This window comes from Artemia franciscana, unplaced genomic scaffold, assembly GCF_032884065.1.
Source record: "Artemia franciscana unplaced genomic scaffold, ASM3288406v1 Scaffold_1660, whole genome shotgun sequence".
Taxonomy (NCBI): Eukaryota; Metazoa; Arthropoda; class Branchiopoda; order Anostraca; family Artemiidae; genus Artemia; species Artemia franciscana.
In genome coordinates this window covers 40,544-60,556 of record NW_027062910.1, presented here as the reverse complement: position 1 = coordinate 60,556, position 20,013 = coordinate 40,544, and the positions used below count along the sequence as shown (strand labels likewise).

Here is a 20,013-nt window from a genome sequence, read left to right as displayed (position 1 = left end):
TGTTTAATATTTTTATAAATGATGTTGCTAACTTTCATGGGCTCCAAAAGTTACCCTAGGAACTCAAAAACTATCTCATTTATTATTTTTCAGATGATATTGCTTTGGTGGTGCAGTATCACCACCAAAATTAAAATAACAATATAATATTAACTACACAATATAATAATATAAAATTGAAAGTTTTCTTTTTTTTAAAAAGGAGTGTAGGTGGTGAAGAAAAGTATAGATTTAAACTTAATAATAAGGAACTAATTATAAGTAAAACAATGAAATGTTTAGGGTTTATCTTATCGGAAGATGGAAGCCTAAAGAGTCATGTTGATGAAATACTTGAGAGAGGTAGGGTGGCTATGTCGGCAATTTTTAGAAACCTGACGATAATGGAGATTAAAAACCTATATTTGCATAAAAGATTATTTATTACAAAAATTTTACCCTTGATAGAATATGGAGCAGAGATATGGGCGAAACGGTGCAGCAACTGGAGTCTCTTCAGCTCCAGTATTATAAAAGAGCGTTAGGTCTACATTAGACAACTCATTAACGGATTCTGATAGGTGATATGGGCCTTTTTTTTTTTTTTTTTTTTTTAAGCCACGTAGGTCTATTTTAATGCTTAGATTCTGGCTGAAGTTAATTAAGAGTAATGAAAATAGACTAGTAAGAGCGGCATATGATCAGATGTTGAAAGGTGGTCTAGAAACTTCGTTGCCATCCCAAATAAAATCATTGCTAGGAAAATTAGGAATGCCTTACTCATGGAATAGTGGTCTTTTTTCTAGTGATATACCTGCAGAGTCAGGAAATTCAGTATTGGCAAGAGCTGGTCTTATACAACTCAACACATTATAATCAGGCAAAATCTAGTTTTGGTGAGGAAGTTTATTTTAACTTTAATATACCGGCTATGATTCTGCGTCTTTGGATTCAGCTTAGGGTGAATTGTCTTCCAATCCAGAACAGGCAAAAAATGATCGACAAACACAAAAGATAGTTGATCCTGATAGGCGGTATGTTTGTCCGCTTTGTAATGATGAGGATGAAGACTTGGATCTTTTTTTCGGGAAAGCCCAGTGCTCTTTGATTTACGGGAATAATATTTACATGGGATTAATTTGATGCTTCCTGGTATCCTGCAAAATAGTAACCCAATCATAATATTTCCCGTGGGAAAATCTTGTTATATAAATCTTTTGTAAGAAGAAAATTTTATATGTTAAATTCTTTTTTTGTCGCTAGATTAGGTATTTCCGCGTTGTATGCTGTTTCTGTGTGTGCTTATAATTTGTACAGTTTTCCTTGTTTTCCTTCCTTGTTTACTTCCTTGTTTTTTATTTATTTATATTTTTGTTTTTATATGGTGCTTGGGCTTTTGAAATGCACTTATCTATCTATAAACCATTTCTCATTGTATTAAATAAAAAAAACTAGTTTTTTTTAACTGAAAGTAAGGAGCGACATTAAAACTCAAAACGAACAGAAATTACTCCGTATATGAAATGGGTTTTCTCCTCCTCAACGCCTCGCTCTTTACGCTAAAGGTTTTAATTGTTTTAAAAATTAGAATTGTGGTAGAGTCAAACTTTAGCGTAAAGAGCGAGGGATTGTGGAGGGGAAAACCCATTTCATATACGGAGTAATTTCTGTTCGTTTTAAGTTTTAATGTCGCTCCTTACTTTCAGTTAAAAAAAAACTAGTTTTTTATTTAATTTCTGAACATTTTTGAATTAATGCATGTCTGATTTTGGCTCTCCGCACATAAATTATTAAAATGAAATTTTCATACTAATTCTTTTTTTGGCTAAATGGCTTTCTCTTAATTTTGATCAGACGATCTTGAGAAATAAGGGGTAGGGAAGAAGGCGTAGTTGCCCTCCAGTTTTTCGGTTACTTAAAAAGGCAACTACAACTTTTAATTTTTGACGAACGTTTTTATTAGTCAAAAATATACGTAACTTAAGAATTAATTTGCTTAACAAACTTTTATATTCTTATATTTTTATTATGTATATGAGGGGGTTTGTCCCCCTGTTAATACCTCGCTCTTTATACTAAATCTTAAGTTTTGTCCCAATTCTTTAAGAATAACCCCTGAAACAGAAAGGCCGTAGAATAAGTAGTTGAAATTACTAAAAATACTTTAGCATAAAGAGCGATGTATTTATCTCCTCCTAAATACCTCGCTCTTTATGCTAAAGTATTTTTAGAACCCCTCATATGCTTAATAATCTCTGTTCGTTTAAGTTTTAATGCTACTCCTTACTTTCAATTGAAAAAACTTTTTCATGTTTATTTTTTTCATTTTTTTTATAGTAATGCTAGAAAATCCTTCGCCCTTTTCATTGAGTTTCTCTTCCCCCATGACATATTCCTCCAAGGAAAGACCCTCCGACATAGCCCCCTCCCCTCAACCCAACCCCCCTAACCAAAAGAATCCCCCTGAAAACGTCTGTACACTTCCCGTAACTGTATGTAAACGCTGGTCAAAGTTTGTTACTTGCAGCCCCTCCCCCAGGGACTGTGGGGGAGTAAGTCATCCCCAAATATGTAGTTATTATGGTTTTCGACTATGTGGAACAAAATGGCTCTCTCAAAATTTTGATCCGACCCCGACAAGTATCCGACACGTTTCGGGGGAATGACCTACATATTCCTATCAGGATATGATTAGCAAATATTCGATCTTAACTAAATAAAAGGAATGTCCATTTATTATAATACTTAATATTCATGCCATGACAATTATATGAATAAATTTATTGTCTTTTGAAAATATTGCTTAGCATTGGGATATGCATATAGTTGAAATTACCAAAGTCGTCTGTATTTTAAGCATTGATACGACATCCCTTGGTCATCCATGTCCCAACCTACAAGGGGACCCCAATACCCCTCCCCAACTTTTACCCACCCTTTTTTGGACTCGGAATTTTTGGAACTAAAAATTTTTTGGACTCAGGATTTTTTTGTAAATTGGAATGATAAACACTTGCATCATATTTAAAAAAAGTGAGGATAAAATATTCCAAGAAAGTGCCTGCAAATTATAAAGTTATGTTTGCGTTGAATGCTGAAGAAGACAAATATTTGAACTATCAGACAAGCATTCATGGATATATTATTAGAAATGTATGCGTACGTTGTCTTGAAAGCGAAAGATTAAGTTCCTTTTGAACATCGAAAAGATTCAACTTTTATAATGGTGGATATGCGAGAGTAAAATTGGAGGGCACCTAGGCCCCCTCCCACGCTCATTTCCCAAAAGTCACCGGATCAAAATTGTGAGATAGCCGTTTTATTCACCTTAGTCGAAAAACCTAATAACTATGTCTTTAGGGACGACTTACTCGCCCGCAGTCCCCGTTGGAGGGGCTCCAAGTTTGACCCAACAAACTTTGACCTGTGTTTACATATAGTAATGGTTACTGGGAAGTGTACAGACGTTTTCAGGGAGGTTTTTTTTTTGGTTTAGGGGGAGAGTTGAGGGGGGTTACTTGGGAGGATATTTCCATGGATGAACTTTTCATGGGGGAAGAGAATTTCCCTAGCACATTTTTTTTCCTGTTATGTAATGTACTTTCAAAATTCACACAGATTGTCCGTAATTTTATTTATAGCAAAGGAATTGGCTAATGAGCATAAACTAGTACAAGCTCAGCCTCTGACCCTTGTATTAATATGATGGTTTCTTCATCATGAATATGGTGCCAAACGCTCATATACGGCACGTGCAACTGGGTGGAGGAGAGTTTGTGACCTTATTCTTTAGAAAATTTTGAATTTCAATGATTCCCCGTGTATTTTCATATAACTTGTTTTTTTTTTTTTTTTTATTCAAAGCTGAAGTACAATTAAATGTCAAGTAATGTTTTACAACAATTACTCGTTTCTGCTGGACTTCATGCGTGTGCTTATGGACGATTGCGCCACCATGTTCCATGTCCAGTGGCGTCAGTTCAAAAAAAAAACTAAATTTTATAGAATCCGACGGAGGGAAAAAATCGGGGTACAAGTCTCCTACCCTCCCTCATTAACATCACTGAATATGTCATCAGCCTGTGTCTCGTGGCATAAATGATCTTTTCCACATTTTCAAGCTGATGTGCTATCTTGGAATTTGTGCCGATAGCATTTTGGCCTTATTTCAGCAAAAATCTTGTTCGTTGCAAAAAAGGCAATTTATTTTACTCTACTGTCACATAAAAACGGCCCCTAGATCTTTGAATTTTGGTTTGAATGAATGTTTTCCAGGTATTTTACTACAAGTGGGTCAATATACTAAAAAAAAGGCATGTGAAGATCAGGCCCGTTTTGGGTTGGTATTTCCTCCCTTTTATAAAACAAATTCATTTTTTATGCTAATAATTTTTATATGTAATTTAAAATCGATTTATATTTTGCCTTTGCATCGAAACTAATATTAAATAGCTTTCAGGGGCAAATTGATTGATCTCATATTTCTAATTTCAAAATTTCGAACTTTGAAAAGCTATAAACTAGCAAGCATTATTATCTACTACCGGTTATGTCGGTTTTATTGAGCTATGTAATAAAAAGAATTGACTAAGAGTGAAGGGGCTAGAGTGAGAAATGAAAATATAAATTTTTGAAGTCTTTAGCCTATGATATAAAATTTACTATTTTTTAAAGGATATTCGATGGCAGTTTCCAAGTTCTGTCTGTCCAGAGCCGTTCGAAGGAGAAGGGAGGACACTAGAGTTGCTTCTCCGAACGGTAGTTCTGGGGCCGCGGCTTGGGGTTGACCACTTTGATCAAATTTTTCACTGATTTTTTTTTTCTTATCTTTGAATTGGAAGAGGGATGTTGTAAATAATTTTTGCTTTGGCTCCAACAACCCCAGGAACGGCTCTTTGTCAGACCCCCTTTCTGTAACTGCTGCTAGCTTGAGGCATCACTTGCACTCCAATCGGTGCGATTGTTATTCGTACTTTCCTGAAAGAAATATATATTAAGGGTTTTCAAAGCGAGAGAAATAAAAAAATGGACTTCTTCTCAAATAAAACAAGGCCGTATCCAGAGTAAGGTTACCTGGCTGCAGTTCATTCCCCCCCCCTCACTCGAAGGCTAAATCCTACTCGTAAAAGGCTACACAAATGCAAATAAACTAATGCTGATGCATTTTGTTAAGTTTTATGTAAGCCACCTGGAACAAAACACCCAAAACAATTTACACGAGCAAAACACCCAAAACACCTTATACGGACTGGCGGGTGTTCTTGTGCTTCTTCCCTCCCCCCCCCATCCCCTCAGTCAAAATTTAAATTTTACCCATAAAATAAAATGGCTACAAAAATGCATATAAGTAAATTTTGGCACGTTCTGTATAGTTTTTTTCCCACCCCCTCAAAAAATTATAGTCTCTCCCTCCAAAATAATCCCAGATATAGCCATACCAAAACTAAAGCGTTCCCAATACATATTGTTTTCAATGAAATAAAGCTTAGATTGTAAAACGGAAGAGAAGCAAAAGAAAGCACTTTTTTGTATTAATTGATTAGTCCTGGGATGTCATTTTTCATTGTTCTATCAACTGAAAAAAAAATAATGAAATGAAAAGAAAAATCAAGCATAAAAGAAAAATAAAATAAAGGAAGAGAAAATACTCACAGCTAAACAAAACATATACAGCACTAAGTACCAAAAAGAGAAAATTTGAGAAACTCGTTTGTGTTGTATATATGTAAAAGATACAACGCGAAGAAAATGCGAAAAAGAGCATTATGAACTGGTTAATATCTGTAAGAATCAGATGTACATTATGTGTCACAAGCTGAATTGCGTATAGTTTTGTCGCCCTTTGCTTCCTCCTGAACGTTGCTGCTGTTTGAACTGTTCCAAACTCGGATTGTCCGAGCTAGTTAAAGAAACAATATAGAATATTAGAAAAGAGCATACACAGTTTGCCAAGATTTTAATGTGTTAATTTTCTCCTGGGCTTGAACAGCTGGGACTAGCCCAGAACAAATACAAGGTCTATTTCAGTCCTTTTTAGTATCGGCATAGTCAAATTGGCTTGTATGAAAATTGTTCTATATGACTATTAGGTGGCTGAAACGCTTTTTTATTATAACTTATGTTGTATGAATCCTCATTTTATAGGGCCATTTTTATGAGGAACAAAGCTGAAAATTCAGTCAAATGCTTTTTACGCTAAAATCTCAAAATATATAGAATTTACATCCTTGATAAGAATTTTGAATGTCTCGTTTATGTACTCAAAGCTTAATTTCTTGTAGTATTTTATATGATTTCTCTGTTTTTAGTTTCGCACTCATATTTCACATTGGTATCTTCTCTTGTGTGACATCGTGTCCAGTGATCTGAAACCCGAGCTTCGATCAGCGGTGCGACGAATCTTTCTCCGTATTGGACCAGTGTTTGGTATTTACTATAGTGGTAACGGTGAAAGTTATCTTCCTAATTCATCTATTCCCAATTGGGGATCGGATTGGGTACCAGATCCGTGCAATCAAGGCCTTATAGATGGAGTATATTTAGATGTGATCAAAAATAAGTTGTTGTTGAGCAGTTCTTTTGGAGATTTATTTTTTATTTTAGTGGAAACTCAATAGTGATTCAATGCTTTCCTCTCTCAAGCACTGCTTGGTGCTCAATCAATTTACCCCGTGCTTTTGTAATAACTATATCCAGATTTTAGTTTACATGACTTCATTTAGGGTGCTTGGAACCTTCTGAACATCGGCGCGGCGAGTCAAATCATTAAGGAACAGTCTTTTAGGGGGATGGGGTTAAGAGGGGCTCTACTCCAAAGCGGGTCTAATCAAGGTCGTCTCTATCGGTTATTGTGAAAATTTGGTTGATCGGTCGGTCAGCTTACCGATTTTTTTTTGTCCATAAATTATATAATTTCGTAGTTTCCTCCATAAATTACATAATTTCTTTCATAAATTACATAATTTATGTAACGCCTGCTCCTTTAAGGAAATATGGAAAAACCGCAATTCTTCGTATTGTGCCTTTGCCTTTTTTTTCAAATAGACTAGGGCATTAGACGGAATCTGATGGCCTTCAACGCTAAAAATTGTGTTAAAAACTAGTAATCGAATAAGCATTGAGATTCAAATGTTTGTTCAATTTTCCAGTTTTCTGGTCCTTGTTTGGTCTTTACTCGAAGAAACAAAGGTTCAATATTGTAGGAGACTACCGTGGTTTATTATTTAGACAGGGCTTAGGGTTGCACATGATATGATAATTTGTAAATGCTTTAATGATGAGTATTAACTAAAAAAAAAACGAGTTTTTTCAACTGAAAGCAATGAGCAACATATAAACTTAAAACGAACAGAAATCATTCCGCATATGAGAAGAGGCACGCCCCTTCCTCATCCCTCGCTCTTTACGTTCTTTGAAAATACTTCTCATTCAAATTCAATGGCCCTTGTCTTTCAGAAGGTGTTCTCAAAGACTTGGAAGAAAAGTCAAAGTTTAGCGTAAAGAGTGAGAGATGAGAAAGTGGAAGTACCTACTCGTATGCAGAATAATTTCTGTTTGGTTCAATTTTTAATGTTGCTCCTTACTTTCTCTTGAAAAAACTTGTTTGTGTTATTTAATGTCTGACAGTTTTTCAAATCATGCCAGTAAATTCCCCTCCTCCCCCTGTGTACATTCCCCCTGGAAACTATCTTCCCCAAGGAATAGTATACACGTGGAAAATACTCCCCCCCCTCACAGGGAATTCTCTCCTAAAATTTTGCATATAATTCTGCATAAAAAATACTATGTGTAATTAATGGGTAAATTGCATAACGTACAGCCCTTTCCCCAGGGGCCGTGGGTGGGGGGGGGGGGTCATGCAATCCTCAGAGGCATAGTCATTGGATTTTTTTAATATGCTGAACCAAATGGCTATCTCAAAATTTCCATCGGATGTCTTTGAGAAAAAAATGACATCAGATGGGGCTAGTTGCCCTACAATCCTTTTGGTCGCTTAAAAAGGACAATAGAACTTTTGATTTTCATTTGAATGAGCCCTGCCCCGACGTTTTAGGACTATAGGTTTAAAACTATCACCCGTGGGGAAAAGCACAAATAAAACTAATTAACACACATTTGATCTTTCTTTCGGTGGAAGATACAATATTTCACATTTTTTAGATATGTAAAAAGTTCAAATGAGTATATTTGAGTGCTCTTAAACTTAAAATGAAATCAGGAACGGCGGAAATGTCCTCCTTCACTAATTTTTTCTCTATCTCTGCAATAAAAAAAAAACTAAAAATAATAAAAGACTAAACGGATATATGGCAAGGTCCATCTTCTAAGAAAAATAAGAATACTGAGGTCGTCGCTGTTGATTCCTTTATTGAGGCTGACTTTGTATAAAATTGGAGTTAAAAGAATTGATTGCTAAATAGTCAACTCAATTGCTGTTAGTTTCTAGACTATTTGTTATATATTTATTAATATAACATATATTTGGTTATTTAAAAAAAGAACCTTTGTTATATTTTATGCTAAACCTTTTCTTATAATGTCGTATCTTACTTGTTTTTTTAAATCTTTTAAGGAATCTCTCACTGATTAAAATTAGATTTTTATTATTAATGAACTAACTGCCCCATTGAATTCACTCTTTTTGGAAGATCCCGTTTTTCTTCGTTTTCTCTTTTTGTTTCGTTCCTTTTGAGCGTAAAGCTGTTCATCAATATTTCAAGCGTAAGATTTAATTTTTTTTTCCCTATGTCGAGCACTGTTCTGAGTGCATTCAGGCTAAGACGCACCTTAACAAGTGTATGATAATAATTTAGTTTACCTGCAAGTTTTTCTTTCATTTTTTGAAAACTACGGGATGGTCTTTTCTCCTTGTGCTCGTTCCCAAATGGCCTCTACTTTCTCATTCAAAAGTTTATGCAGTGAGAACTTTTTTGCAAAAGAGCTTAGGTACCCTTTCCCGGTCTATGTAATGAGACAGATTTAAAGCTTTGTAAAATTTAGCGATAGTGTCGACAAAAAGATAAACATCAACGCCATCTAGCTTTTGGCGACACTGGATTTTTTTTTCAAGCTTTGTTATCGTTCTTTTTTTTTTGAGGAACCAAAACCAGACACTTATTGCTAGCCTAATTTTACCAACTACACTACTTAAGTTAATTTTCTTATTATTATACTGGGAAAAAATGCCAAAGTGTTGGCAAACACTAGATGACATCGATAGTTTTTTTTTTATATCGACACTAGCGCTAGTTCCCACTCTTATAAGTTACCCATTTTTCTTTGATTTTTACAAGATACATGAAACATCTGTTGTGTATTGGTGCAGTGGGTTGGACCTCAACTTGGTGATAAAGGACCCAGAGATCTAACTTAGCTGTAGCAACACACCATAGGGCCCTGAAATTTGATTTCTGTGATGAGATTATGTGGAAGCATATTTATATTAATTCAAATAATAATAAGAAGAATAATAATAAAAAACATCTTTATATAATATTTGTCACATGTTTGTTAATCTTCTTACAAGCTCACATTCCATTTTCCTGTTTTCTTTCTTATTTTATGTTCTTCTTTAGAAATATGGTTTAAAACTAAGTGCTTAAAATATTGAAGCATACGAGTGTATACAGTTTGAATAGAACTCGTACGGAACTGGATTTATCCTATAAACGATTGAAAAACTAGGAAATGTTTTTTTGTGCTGGGATTTTATTGTAAAAAGGCTTTGTTAAGAATATATGAGATTTTACCAAGTTTGTTATGGCTGTTTTAGGTATTCTTGCTGAGAGTAGAATTTGATTTTACTTGCCAATCTGTCGAACAGATCCAAGTATAATGAACTTGGACAAATATGTTTTTCTTTCCTTTTTTGCTATTCGTTTTGAAATAAGTACCGCATTGTTCGTCTTGTCTTCATAATTTATTTCTTTTTTTTTACAAAGCTAGAAAGAATCAGTTATAGGCAATTATATTATTATGATTGTGTGTAGACGTAATCCATTTCTCTTTCAATTTATATAAAAAGAAGTTGATGACAGCTCATATAATAATTTATGAGATTTTTTCTTTACCCAACATTTCCGTCCGAGTGCAGTCTATCTGAACGGTCTAATCACTGAAGACTGGATTTTCCGCAACAATCCAAATTATGACAATTTTATTCTGTTTCATTTAATTCGACAGTCCAAAGTGAGATTTGGGATTGTGAACTGAAAAGGCTTTAGAGTATACACTTTGTATAAAACAACATAAATGTCTACGTGCGCATGAAATACAAAACAGAGCTTGTTGGAAGTTCTCTGTAATATTAGCTAATTTTAATTTCTAGAGTTCATAATTTTCCATTTTGATAATTTTCCAATGTGAAAATTAAAACAATGATATCGAGAAATCTCGAAATTCTCAGCAAACTCACCACATTTTTCCTGTGTCGATTATAAAAGTTTACTTTTATATTTAAATCAGTCTTTCGTTACTGATTGCCTCACTAAATGGATGTCAACATTATCTTTCTTTCTGATATAACTAATCAGGATATATGACAAAGCAAACAATCTTATCCTTTATACAAATAGGTCTGTTAATAGACTCTTGTTTGGTTTGAATTAACTTTGTATTGTTTTGGGTGTGTATGTTTCGTTTATTTACTAGGGAATTTTGCCTCCTACATCTCCTTTCAATTTGTAAACTCGCTTAATAATAATAAATTAAACTATAACCAATAAAAGACCAAAGTAGCCCGTTAAACTACATACAAGATTTTGTAACTATGTGTTACTACATAATGATAGATAATACGCATCATCTGCAGAACAAAAATTAGAGGCTGATTAGTTACTTGTTGTTCTTGGATAAATCTATCTTTCATAGGAAGCCCACGAGGTCTGAAATAGAAGTCAGTAAAACATGATCAAATCAGTACCCTCACGGGTGATCTCAATAGGGATAAACTTCATCCTAGGATCTATTGATGGACATTGACAACAGAACTTATGAAAATGAAAAAAGAACTCAACCTCACCCAAAAAAAAAAGCTTCAGCACATTCCAAGCAATACCAGCAACTTCAAGGAGAACACCATTTCTTAAAAAGATCAGGTATTACAAGAATCATAACTAACATATGGTTGATTACTAACAATAAGATCACAAGCACAAAAAGCCTACAAAACGTTTAAAAACAATGCAGAGACTTTTTAAATTATTATCAAGACTATTTTTTATTGTTGTTCAAGGGATGGAGAGCGGAAACCCCTCTGAATATTACCTCCTTATATCAAGATGGTGGAGATAAATGGCGTCAGACTCCTGTGTTTACAGAGGCGCAGACATGGGCTCTAAATCTGGTTCTAATAACTCTGATAATGATGAACCACTGTCCCTGACGACTGAGCGGTGCTGGTCTCGGTTTAAAGAAATGCTGGAATCTATAGCCGAAGAGGTATTAGGCAACTTAATAATAAACTCCAAAAATGGTTTTCCTCAGTCGTAAATCATCAGTCGTTAAGGAACTTTGCAAAGTGTGTCACCTATCACCGAAAATGGATAAACAAAAATTTTTTGATTGGGTATGGAAATGGAAAAAGCCGTGATAGGAAATAATTCCTGGAAGTTGTACTAATTAGTTAATGAAAAGACTAGGAAAACCAAGCATAGTACCCCGCTCTACAAGACACAAAGGGTAAGGTCATTACTGATATAGCGTTGAAGATTAAACGATGGTAAACATATTTCAGGCCTTTGTTGAGTCTCAAAACCCCCGATCTGGATCTTTCTGATCTCCATCACCCCTGGCCGTCGGCCCAGTCCTTCAGAAACCTGTGAGCGAATAAATTTCGATCCTACAGCGATTGGGAGATAAGTGCGATCACACGATTTCTAAGGAACGAAAATCACTAGATGAAGACTCTGATATCTACACAGCCATTTATCTCTCAGAAGTCCAGGAGCTGTGTCATTAATTTGCACGCTTTACGCTAAAGCTTTACTTTTTGTCCTAATTATTTAAGAATAGCTCCTCAAACACAAGGGCCGTTTCATTAAAGTAATAAGCTGTTTTAAAAGTTCTAAAAAAAATCTAGCATAATGAGCGAGGTATTGAGTAGGGGACAATCACCCTCATATACGTGATAATTTCTGTGCGTTTTAAGTTTTAATGTTGCTCCTTACTTTTGGTTTGAAAAAACTTGTTTTTTTATTTAATTTCTGATTGTTTTTTAAGTAATGCCAGGAAATTCAGCTCCTCCATGGAAAATTCTCTTGCACCAAGGGGTATTCCTCCCACTTAGGCTGCCCACCAGAACCTGCACCCTCCCTCCACAAAAAAATACCCACCCGAAAAAATGTATATATATTTTCCAATAACCAATGCTATACGTAAACAATGGGCAAATTCCTAGCTTCCAGCCCTTTCTCCGGGGACTTTTGGGGGCCAAGTCATCCTCGAAAACATAGTTATTAGATCTATCGACTATGCTGAACAAAATGAATATCTCAAATTTGATGGGGCAACTTTTGGAAAAAGGAGTGTGGTCCTCCCATATTTTTGGTCCCTTAAAAGGGAACTAGAACTTTTGGTTTCTGATAAAATGAGCCCTCTCCCAATCTTCTAGGTTCACTGGTTCGATCCCTGGAAAAAAAGACAAATAAACATGCATCCATGATATTTCTTTGGGGAAACAAAATGCAAAATTCCACACTTATAAGCTGGAAACCTCTATAGTAGGGTTCTCCGATATGCTAAATCTGATTGCGTGATTTTCATGAAGATCACTCGATGTTTGCTGAGTATGTCCCCTTTTTATCAAAAATTGGGCAATTATTCTACGGCTCCTAACTTTTGATAGAAACATTAAACTTGATAAATTTTAGATATCTTGAATAAGTATCTAAATTTGATTCTTTTGACATATCTATTGTTATCAAGACTCTGTTTCTTGAAGTTTTGGTTACTATTGAGTCGCATCGCTCCTTACCACGAACTGTTTGAACAGGTTTGGCAATACCCATGGTATGACATTTAGAACTAGCCAAGGAGGCTTCACGTCTGTAATGGACTACTCTGACTAGATATTCTACCATTTTTTAGATCTTTCGACTATGCTGAACAAAATGACTATCTCAAAACTTTAATCAGGCAATCTTTGCGAAAAAGGGGTCTAGCCCTCCGATATTTTTGGTCACTTACTAAGGGTACTAGAACTTTTGATCTCCGATCAAATGAGCCCTCTCCCGATCTTCTAGGTTCGCCAGTTCGAATATGATCACCAATGGAAACAAAACAAACGACAAATAAACACGCATTCGTGATCTTTCTTCGGGCAAAAAAATGCAGATTTGTACGTAGGAGCTGGACACCTTCGCAGCAGGATCCTCTAATACGCTAATCTTGATGGCGGGATTTTCATTAAGATTACTTGATATTTTCAGGGTGTTTTCCCCCCTTTTTCAAAAATTGGGCAATTATTCTCAGGCTCCCAACTTTTAATAGGTAACATTAAACTTGAAAAATTTTATATATTTTGAATAAGCATCTAAATTCGACTCTTTTGATGTATCTATTGTTATCAAGACTCTGTTTCCTGAAGTTTCGGTTACAATTGTTCCGCATCGCTCTTTACTTATAGTTCCTTACCACGAACTGTTTGAACAGGTTTCGCAATACCTTTACATTTAGAATTAATCAGGGAGGCTTCAGGTCTATAATCGACTACTCTGACTAGATATTAAGTTTAAGAGTGCATAAGGATCGTCATTGAAGGACTAAGCTCCAAATTTGGAGCGTGTTGCTTTGCTTTCAAGTTTTTTTTATTTATTTTGTCATTTTTTCGTGGGGCAAGTAAGAACCGTCATAAAAAAAAGTAAGCTCCGAATTTGGAATGCGCAGTGCGAGGTTTGGCATTCAAGTTTTGTTTATTTTGTCCATTTTTCTAGGGACAGCATAAGAACAGTCATAAAGGAGTAACTTCCTAGTTTGGGGCATGGAGTGTGAGGTTTTGCTGTTTAACTTTTCTTTATTTTATTTAATCCATTTTTTGTGGGGCAGCATTAGAGCCGTCATTTAAGAAGTAAGCCCCCAATTTAGGACGTGTAGTGTGAGACTTTGCATTCAAGTTTTATTTATTTGACTTTTTATGTGAGGCAGGACCAGAACTGTCATATAAGGAGCAAGGTCCAAATTTGGAGCGTGTAGTGAGCTTTTACCTTCAAGTTTTATTTAGTCCTTCTAGTGGATCAGAACCGTCATAAAAAGGGCAAGCTCCAAAGGGAGTATATATATATATATATATATATATATATATATATATATATATATATATATATATATATATATTAAATTTTATATATTTCAAGTTATATTTACTTTATTTTGTCCAGTATCATTTTATTTTATTTTGAAGCAGTATCAGAACCGTCAAGCAAGAAGTAAGCTCCAATTTGCAGCACTAAGTGTGAAGTTTTGCTTTCAAGTTTTATTTTTTCCCTTTTTTGTGGGACAGCACCAGAACCGTCATACAAGGGATAAGTTACCAAATTGGGGCGTGTAGTGTGAGGTTTGCTTTCAATTTTTATTTATTTAATTTTTTACAGGGGCAGCATTTCTGAACCGTCAAATAAGGAGTAAGCTGCAAATTTAGAGCGCATGGTGAGGCTTTGCTTTTAGGTTTATTTTCTTTTTTTGTGAGGCAGTATCAAAACTGTCAGATAAGGAGTAAGCTCCAAAATTTGGAGCGTATAACGTGGAGCGTGTTTGGAGTGCAAAGAATTGCTTTCAAGTTTTTTTTTTATTTTGTCCCTGTTTTGTGGGGAAGCATGAGAATCGTCTATAAGGAGTAAATTCCTAATTTGGAGCACGTAATGAGCATCAAAATTTCATAAGAGGAGTATGTTCCAAATTTGGAGGGTGTAGTAAGCTTTTGCTTTTAACTTTTATTTAATCCTTTTAAGTGGAAAAGCATCAGAGTCCTCATAAAAGGAGTAAGCTCCAAATTTGGAGCGTTTAGTGCGAGGTTTCCCTTTCAAGTTTTATTTTTTCCTTTTTTTTGGGGGGGGGGGTAAGTTCCGTATTTGAAACTTAAGAAGTAAGTTCCAAACTCGGGGCGTGTAGTGTGAGGTTTTGCTGTCAAGTTCTATTGATTTCATTTTTTTAGGGGGAGGGGGGACAGCACAACCGTCATAAAAGGAGTAAGCTCCGAACATGGAGCGTGTAGTGAGCTTTTGTTTTCAAGTTTTATTTGCTTTTGTTTTGTGGGGCATAATTAGAACCGTAATGCTAGAAGAGTAAGAATATATATATATATATATATATATATATATATATATATATATATATATATATATATATATATATATATATATATATATATATATATATATATGTATATATATATGTTTATTATTAAACATATTATCATTAAAATAATATTATCACAATATAAAACATATATATATATATATATATATATATATATATATGTAATAAACAATAATCCTCCTGAATCTTCGTTATCTGGAATTACAGTTCTTGAAAACCTTTTGTTTCCAGGAAATGTTTTTTCTGAAAAAACATCTTAAACTTAATGCCTTCAGCAGTTCTCGAGATATTGCAGATACGCCGTTTTGAAAACTGGATGCACATAGTATCTTTTGATTGCATTGGGCATTCCTATCCAAAGTTGTGTAGTTAAGCCGTTCTCATAGGCATAGTTGTTTGATCATTAGACTAAAAAGGAATATGGAGGGGACTGGCACGTACGCAGGGGGAGGTCCTTCGGGCCCGGGCCCCCCCTAGAAATTTTGTGAAATGTGTTATTTCCTCATGGTTTCTTGGGATTTCTGGCAAAAGTAGGACATTTATTAAGAATCTAGATGCATGCTTGAAGCCTCTTTTGGGGGATTTTACAGCATGCAATTATCCAGTCAAATCACTGCCCAATTATTAACCCATTTTCTGTCTAACTTTTTAACATCTTTGAAGTAATTAGCAATTGTACTGTTATTTTTTTTAAGAAAGTGCTTTCCACAACAAAATAGAATTATTCTTGATATAAAGGCGTTTATCCTCCCCCCTTTTCAGGATAAAGTACAGCTTTTAATGGATCAATTTTGGAAATTATCGTTTTTCATTAAAATCTACGTTTTTATGGCACTTGGTATTAACCAAGTGACCTATAGCAATCGCAAATTCTGTCGGTCTGTCAGTCTGTCGGTCCCGGTTTTGCTACTTTAGGCACTTCCAGGTAAGCTAGGACGATGAAATTTGGCAGGTGTATCAGGGACCGGACCAGATTAAGTTAGAAATAGTCGTTTTCCCGATTTGGCCATCTGGGGGGGGGTGTTAATTCGAAAAAAAAGAAGTATTTTTAACTTACGAACGGTTGATCAGATCTTAATGAAATTTGACGTTTGGAAGGATATCGTGTCTCAGAGCTGTTGTTTTAAATCCCGACCGGATCTGGTGACATGGGGGGGGGGAGTTTGGAGGGGGAAACCTAAAATCTTGGAAAACACTTAGAGTGGGAAAAATAAGCACAAGTCCTAGATACATGATTGACATAACCGGAACGGATCCGCTCTCTTTGGGGTGGTTGGGGGGGGGGGGGTTAATTCTGATAAATTAGAAAAAATGAGGTATTTTTAACTTACGAACGGGTGATCAGATCTAAACGAAATTTGATATGTAGAAGGATATCGTGTCTCAAAGCTCTTATTTTATATCCTGACCGGATAGGGTGTCATTGGGGGGGAGTTTGGGGGGAACCTAAAATCCTGGAAAACGCTTAGATTGGAGGGATCGGGATGAAACTTGGTGAAAAAAATAAGCAGAAGTCTTAGATACGTGATTTACATAATTGGAACAGATCCGCTCTAATGGGGGGGGGGGGTAATTCTGAAAAATTAGAAAAAAATGACGTATTTTTAACTTACGAAGGATTTTCGGATTCCCATGAAACTTCATATTTAGAAGGACCTCGTAACTCAGATCTCTTATTTTAAATCTCAACCGGATCCAGCGTCATTGGGGGGGGGGGGACGGAAATCTTAGAAAATACTTAAAGCGGAGAGATCAGGATGAAACTGGATGGGAAGAATAAAAACCTGTCTAAGATACGTGACTGATATAACCGGACTGGATCTGCTCTCTTTGGTGGAGTTGGGGAGAGGGGGTAATTTGGAAAAATGAGGTATTTGTAACTTACGAAAGGGTGACCAGATCTTAATGAAATTTGATATTTAGAAGGATCTTGTGCTTTAAAGCTCTAATTTTAAATTCCGACCAGATCCTGTGACATTGGGGGGAGTTGGAGGGGGAAACCGGAATTCTTGGAAACGTGAAAATTGGGGTATTTTTATCTTACGAATAGGTGATCGGATCTTAATGAAATTTTATATTTAGAAGGAATTCATGTCTCAGAGGTCTTATTTCAAATGCCGATCAGATCTCTTGACATTGGGGGGAGTTGGAGTGAGACATCTTGGAAAACACTTGGAGTGGAGGAATCGGGATGAAGCTTGGTGGATAGAATAATCAAATGTCCTTGATACGTGATTGACGTAACCGTACTGGATTCACTCTCTTTGGGGGAGTTGGGGGGAGGGGTTCAGTGATTTGGCAAGTTTGGTGCTTCTGGACGTCTTAGGACGATGGAAATTGGTAGGCATGTCAGAGAGCTGCACAAATTGACTTGATAAAGTCGTTTTCCCAGATTCGACCATCTGGGGGGCTAAAGGGAGAGGAACAATTAGAAAAAATGAGGTATTTATAACTTACGAGTGGGTGATCAGATCTTAATGAATTTTGATATTTAGAAGGACACCGTGACTCATAGCTCTTATTTTAAATCCTGACCGGCATTAAGCCTCTGATTTTCCTTTTAAATCAATCTGTGGATTCATAGAATTTTGTCAAAGCTCATACCATATGAGCTCTTGGCTCTTAGCTCTTCTTGCCTTGTCACAAGTGCCATATGAGCTCTTAGCTCTTGTTGTAATAGAAGAACTACCCCCCACAGCACCCATATTGCACTGTTAACCCTAAAATTTCCCTTTCAGTGGGATATAATAGATTAAAGACTGGTTCTAAATCGCTATGAACATAACCTGAGCCTAAAACGTACTTTTGAGGCTTCAGTCTTCTTCCCCCCATCCGCTACAATATTACAGATTAAAGTTAATCTGTTTTTCTAATATACGTGCTTTTTGCATTACTAAATAAAAAAAGTGCTACTTTATATGTGCTGTTTCGAAGGTTTTGTCCCCCCCCGAAAAAAAATTCCTGCGTACGTGCCTGGGAGGGAAGCTGGCTCCCCTCCGATTACTTTAAAACATTCCTCTCAACATGTCCTGAAAGTTTACACTTAGCATCAGCTGTTCTTAAGATATTGCAGATCCACCTTTTGACAAACTGGATGTAAACAGTGTCTTATGATTTAGTTGAAGATACCCCTTACCTTCTCCAAAGTTTTAACTTAATACCGTTGGTCTTTTCGTGTGAAACCAGCAAAACTTTCCCCTTTTCCTAATCATAAATCTTACATTGCAAGCAATAGTTGAATTGCATAATTTACAATTCATACCACGGGCTGTGGAGGGCATGGAATCTCTGGAGGCATAGTTGTTAAACCTTTTGACTAGTATGAACAAAATGACAATTATAGAATTTTGACAATTTTTAAGGAGTGGGGTTCTTAAAAAAGGCAAGGAGGGAGAGGACTGGTAACATATATTGAAAGTCTCAACCCAGAATCACCAGCCGTTGCTTACATATTTCATGTATGCCCTTTTCACAACCAACAAGGACAAAGTGTGTTTGATCGTATTTGGCATCTCTCTCAACATTTCCTTAAAGTTTCACCTTAACACTCTAAGCTTTTTAGGAGATCCAGGTTTGTCAGCCCAATATGTTCACAATGACCAACTTGCATAACTTACAGCGACTAGCACCGGCACCGGCGACTAGGGGTTGTCAACCCTGGGGGCAGTTATGAGATTTGGATTATTTTGAATAAAATGGCTAAGTCCAAAATTTTGATCAGATGCATTTGGGGGGGAAATGGTGGTTACTCTCCAAGCACTTTTGAATCTTAAAAAACACTGGAACCTTCGATTTCCAATTGAATGAGCCCCCTCCAAAGTTATCCTCCCTTTCCCGAGCCCGGGGGCTCAGGAAAGGGAGGGCTTATCAACCCCGGAGGTATGGTTGTTTGATTTTTGGATTATTTTAAACAAATGGCTATCTAAAGTTTTCATGAGATGCATTTGGCTAAAAAAAAAAAAAGGCTGATTGTCCTCCAATCACTTTTGATTCTTAAAAAGGCGTTGCCTCTGACTTAAATAGGTCAGTAGGACTTTCAATATCCCTTCTAGTGAAAGTCCAAAATTATCCAGGGGAAATATGGGGGCAATTATACCGGAGGAGGTGGATTTTCAGCGGAGGAGGAATTTCCCGAGGGGAAAACGCCTAGCACCCTTTTTTTGCAGTTTTACACCAAGTCAGGCTTTCGAGTCTGATATTCAAAGGCAGTCCCGGATACTTCTAAGTTTCCAAAAACCTACTAATCCAAAACACTCCAGCCGGAATTCTTGGGACTTAATTTGGTTCTCAATTCACTTTTGGCTCATATCTTGTGCAATAGAACCTTAAAAGGATTACAAGTAAGATATCAATAGGGTTAGGGATAATTGATAATGGTATTCTGAATCGAGACGATGAACCAAAAAGTGACTTACGGAAAGCAAAATTTACGTTGTGGATCTCTGCAAGCAGTGAAAAACAGCAGACGATATCCCAACAGAAAGTTTGCTTCTTAAGGAACAGAATAAATCTGGCATGTCAGTCCAAGAATATTACATGTATGTGTAAGCTTGCATGCATTGGGTTAACGACACTTCTTGACTACTGAGGCTCTTGCATCGGCCATGCGGTGTGTTGCTAGAGCTGAGTTTGAACTCTGGGTCATATTACCAAGCTGAAACTAGACTCACTGTACCACCGTAGGACCCAAGAATGCAAGGGTTAAGACGTAGAGGGAGAAAC

General features: G+C 36.0%; 1 protein-coding gene across 1 annotated transcript in view; it reads right to left on the bottom strand.

The window, feature by feature from the left end:
• Positions 1-4,121: 4,121 nt before the first annotated feature.
• LOC136042643 (uncharacterized) overlaps positions 4,122-20,013 on the bottom strand; it is a 41,714-nt gene continuing 25,822 nt past the window's right edge. The window contains exon 5 of the mRNA XM_065727606.1: positions 4,122-4,956. Within this exon, the coding sequence (XP_065583678.1) occupies positions 4,903-4,956 (54 nt within the window). The 3' untranslated portion in view covers positions 4,122-4,902. The remainder of the gene's footprint in view (positions 4,957-20,013) is intronic.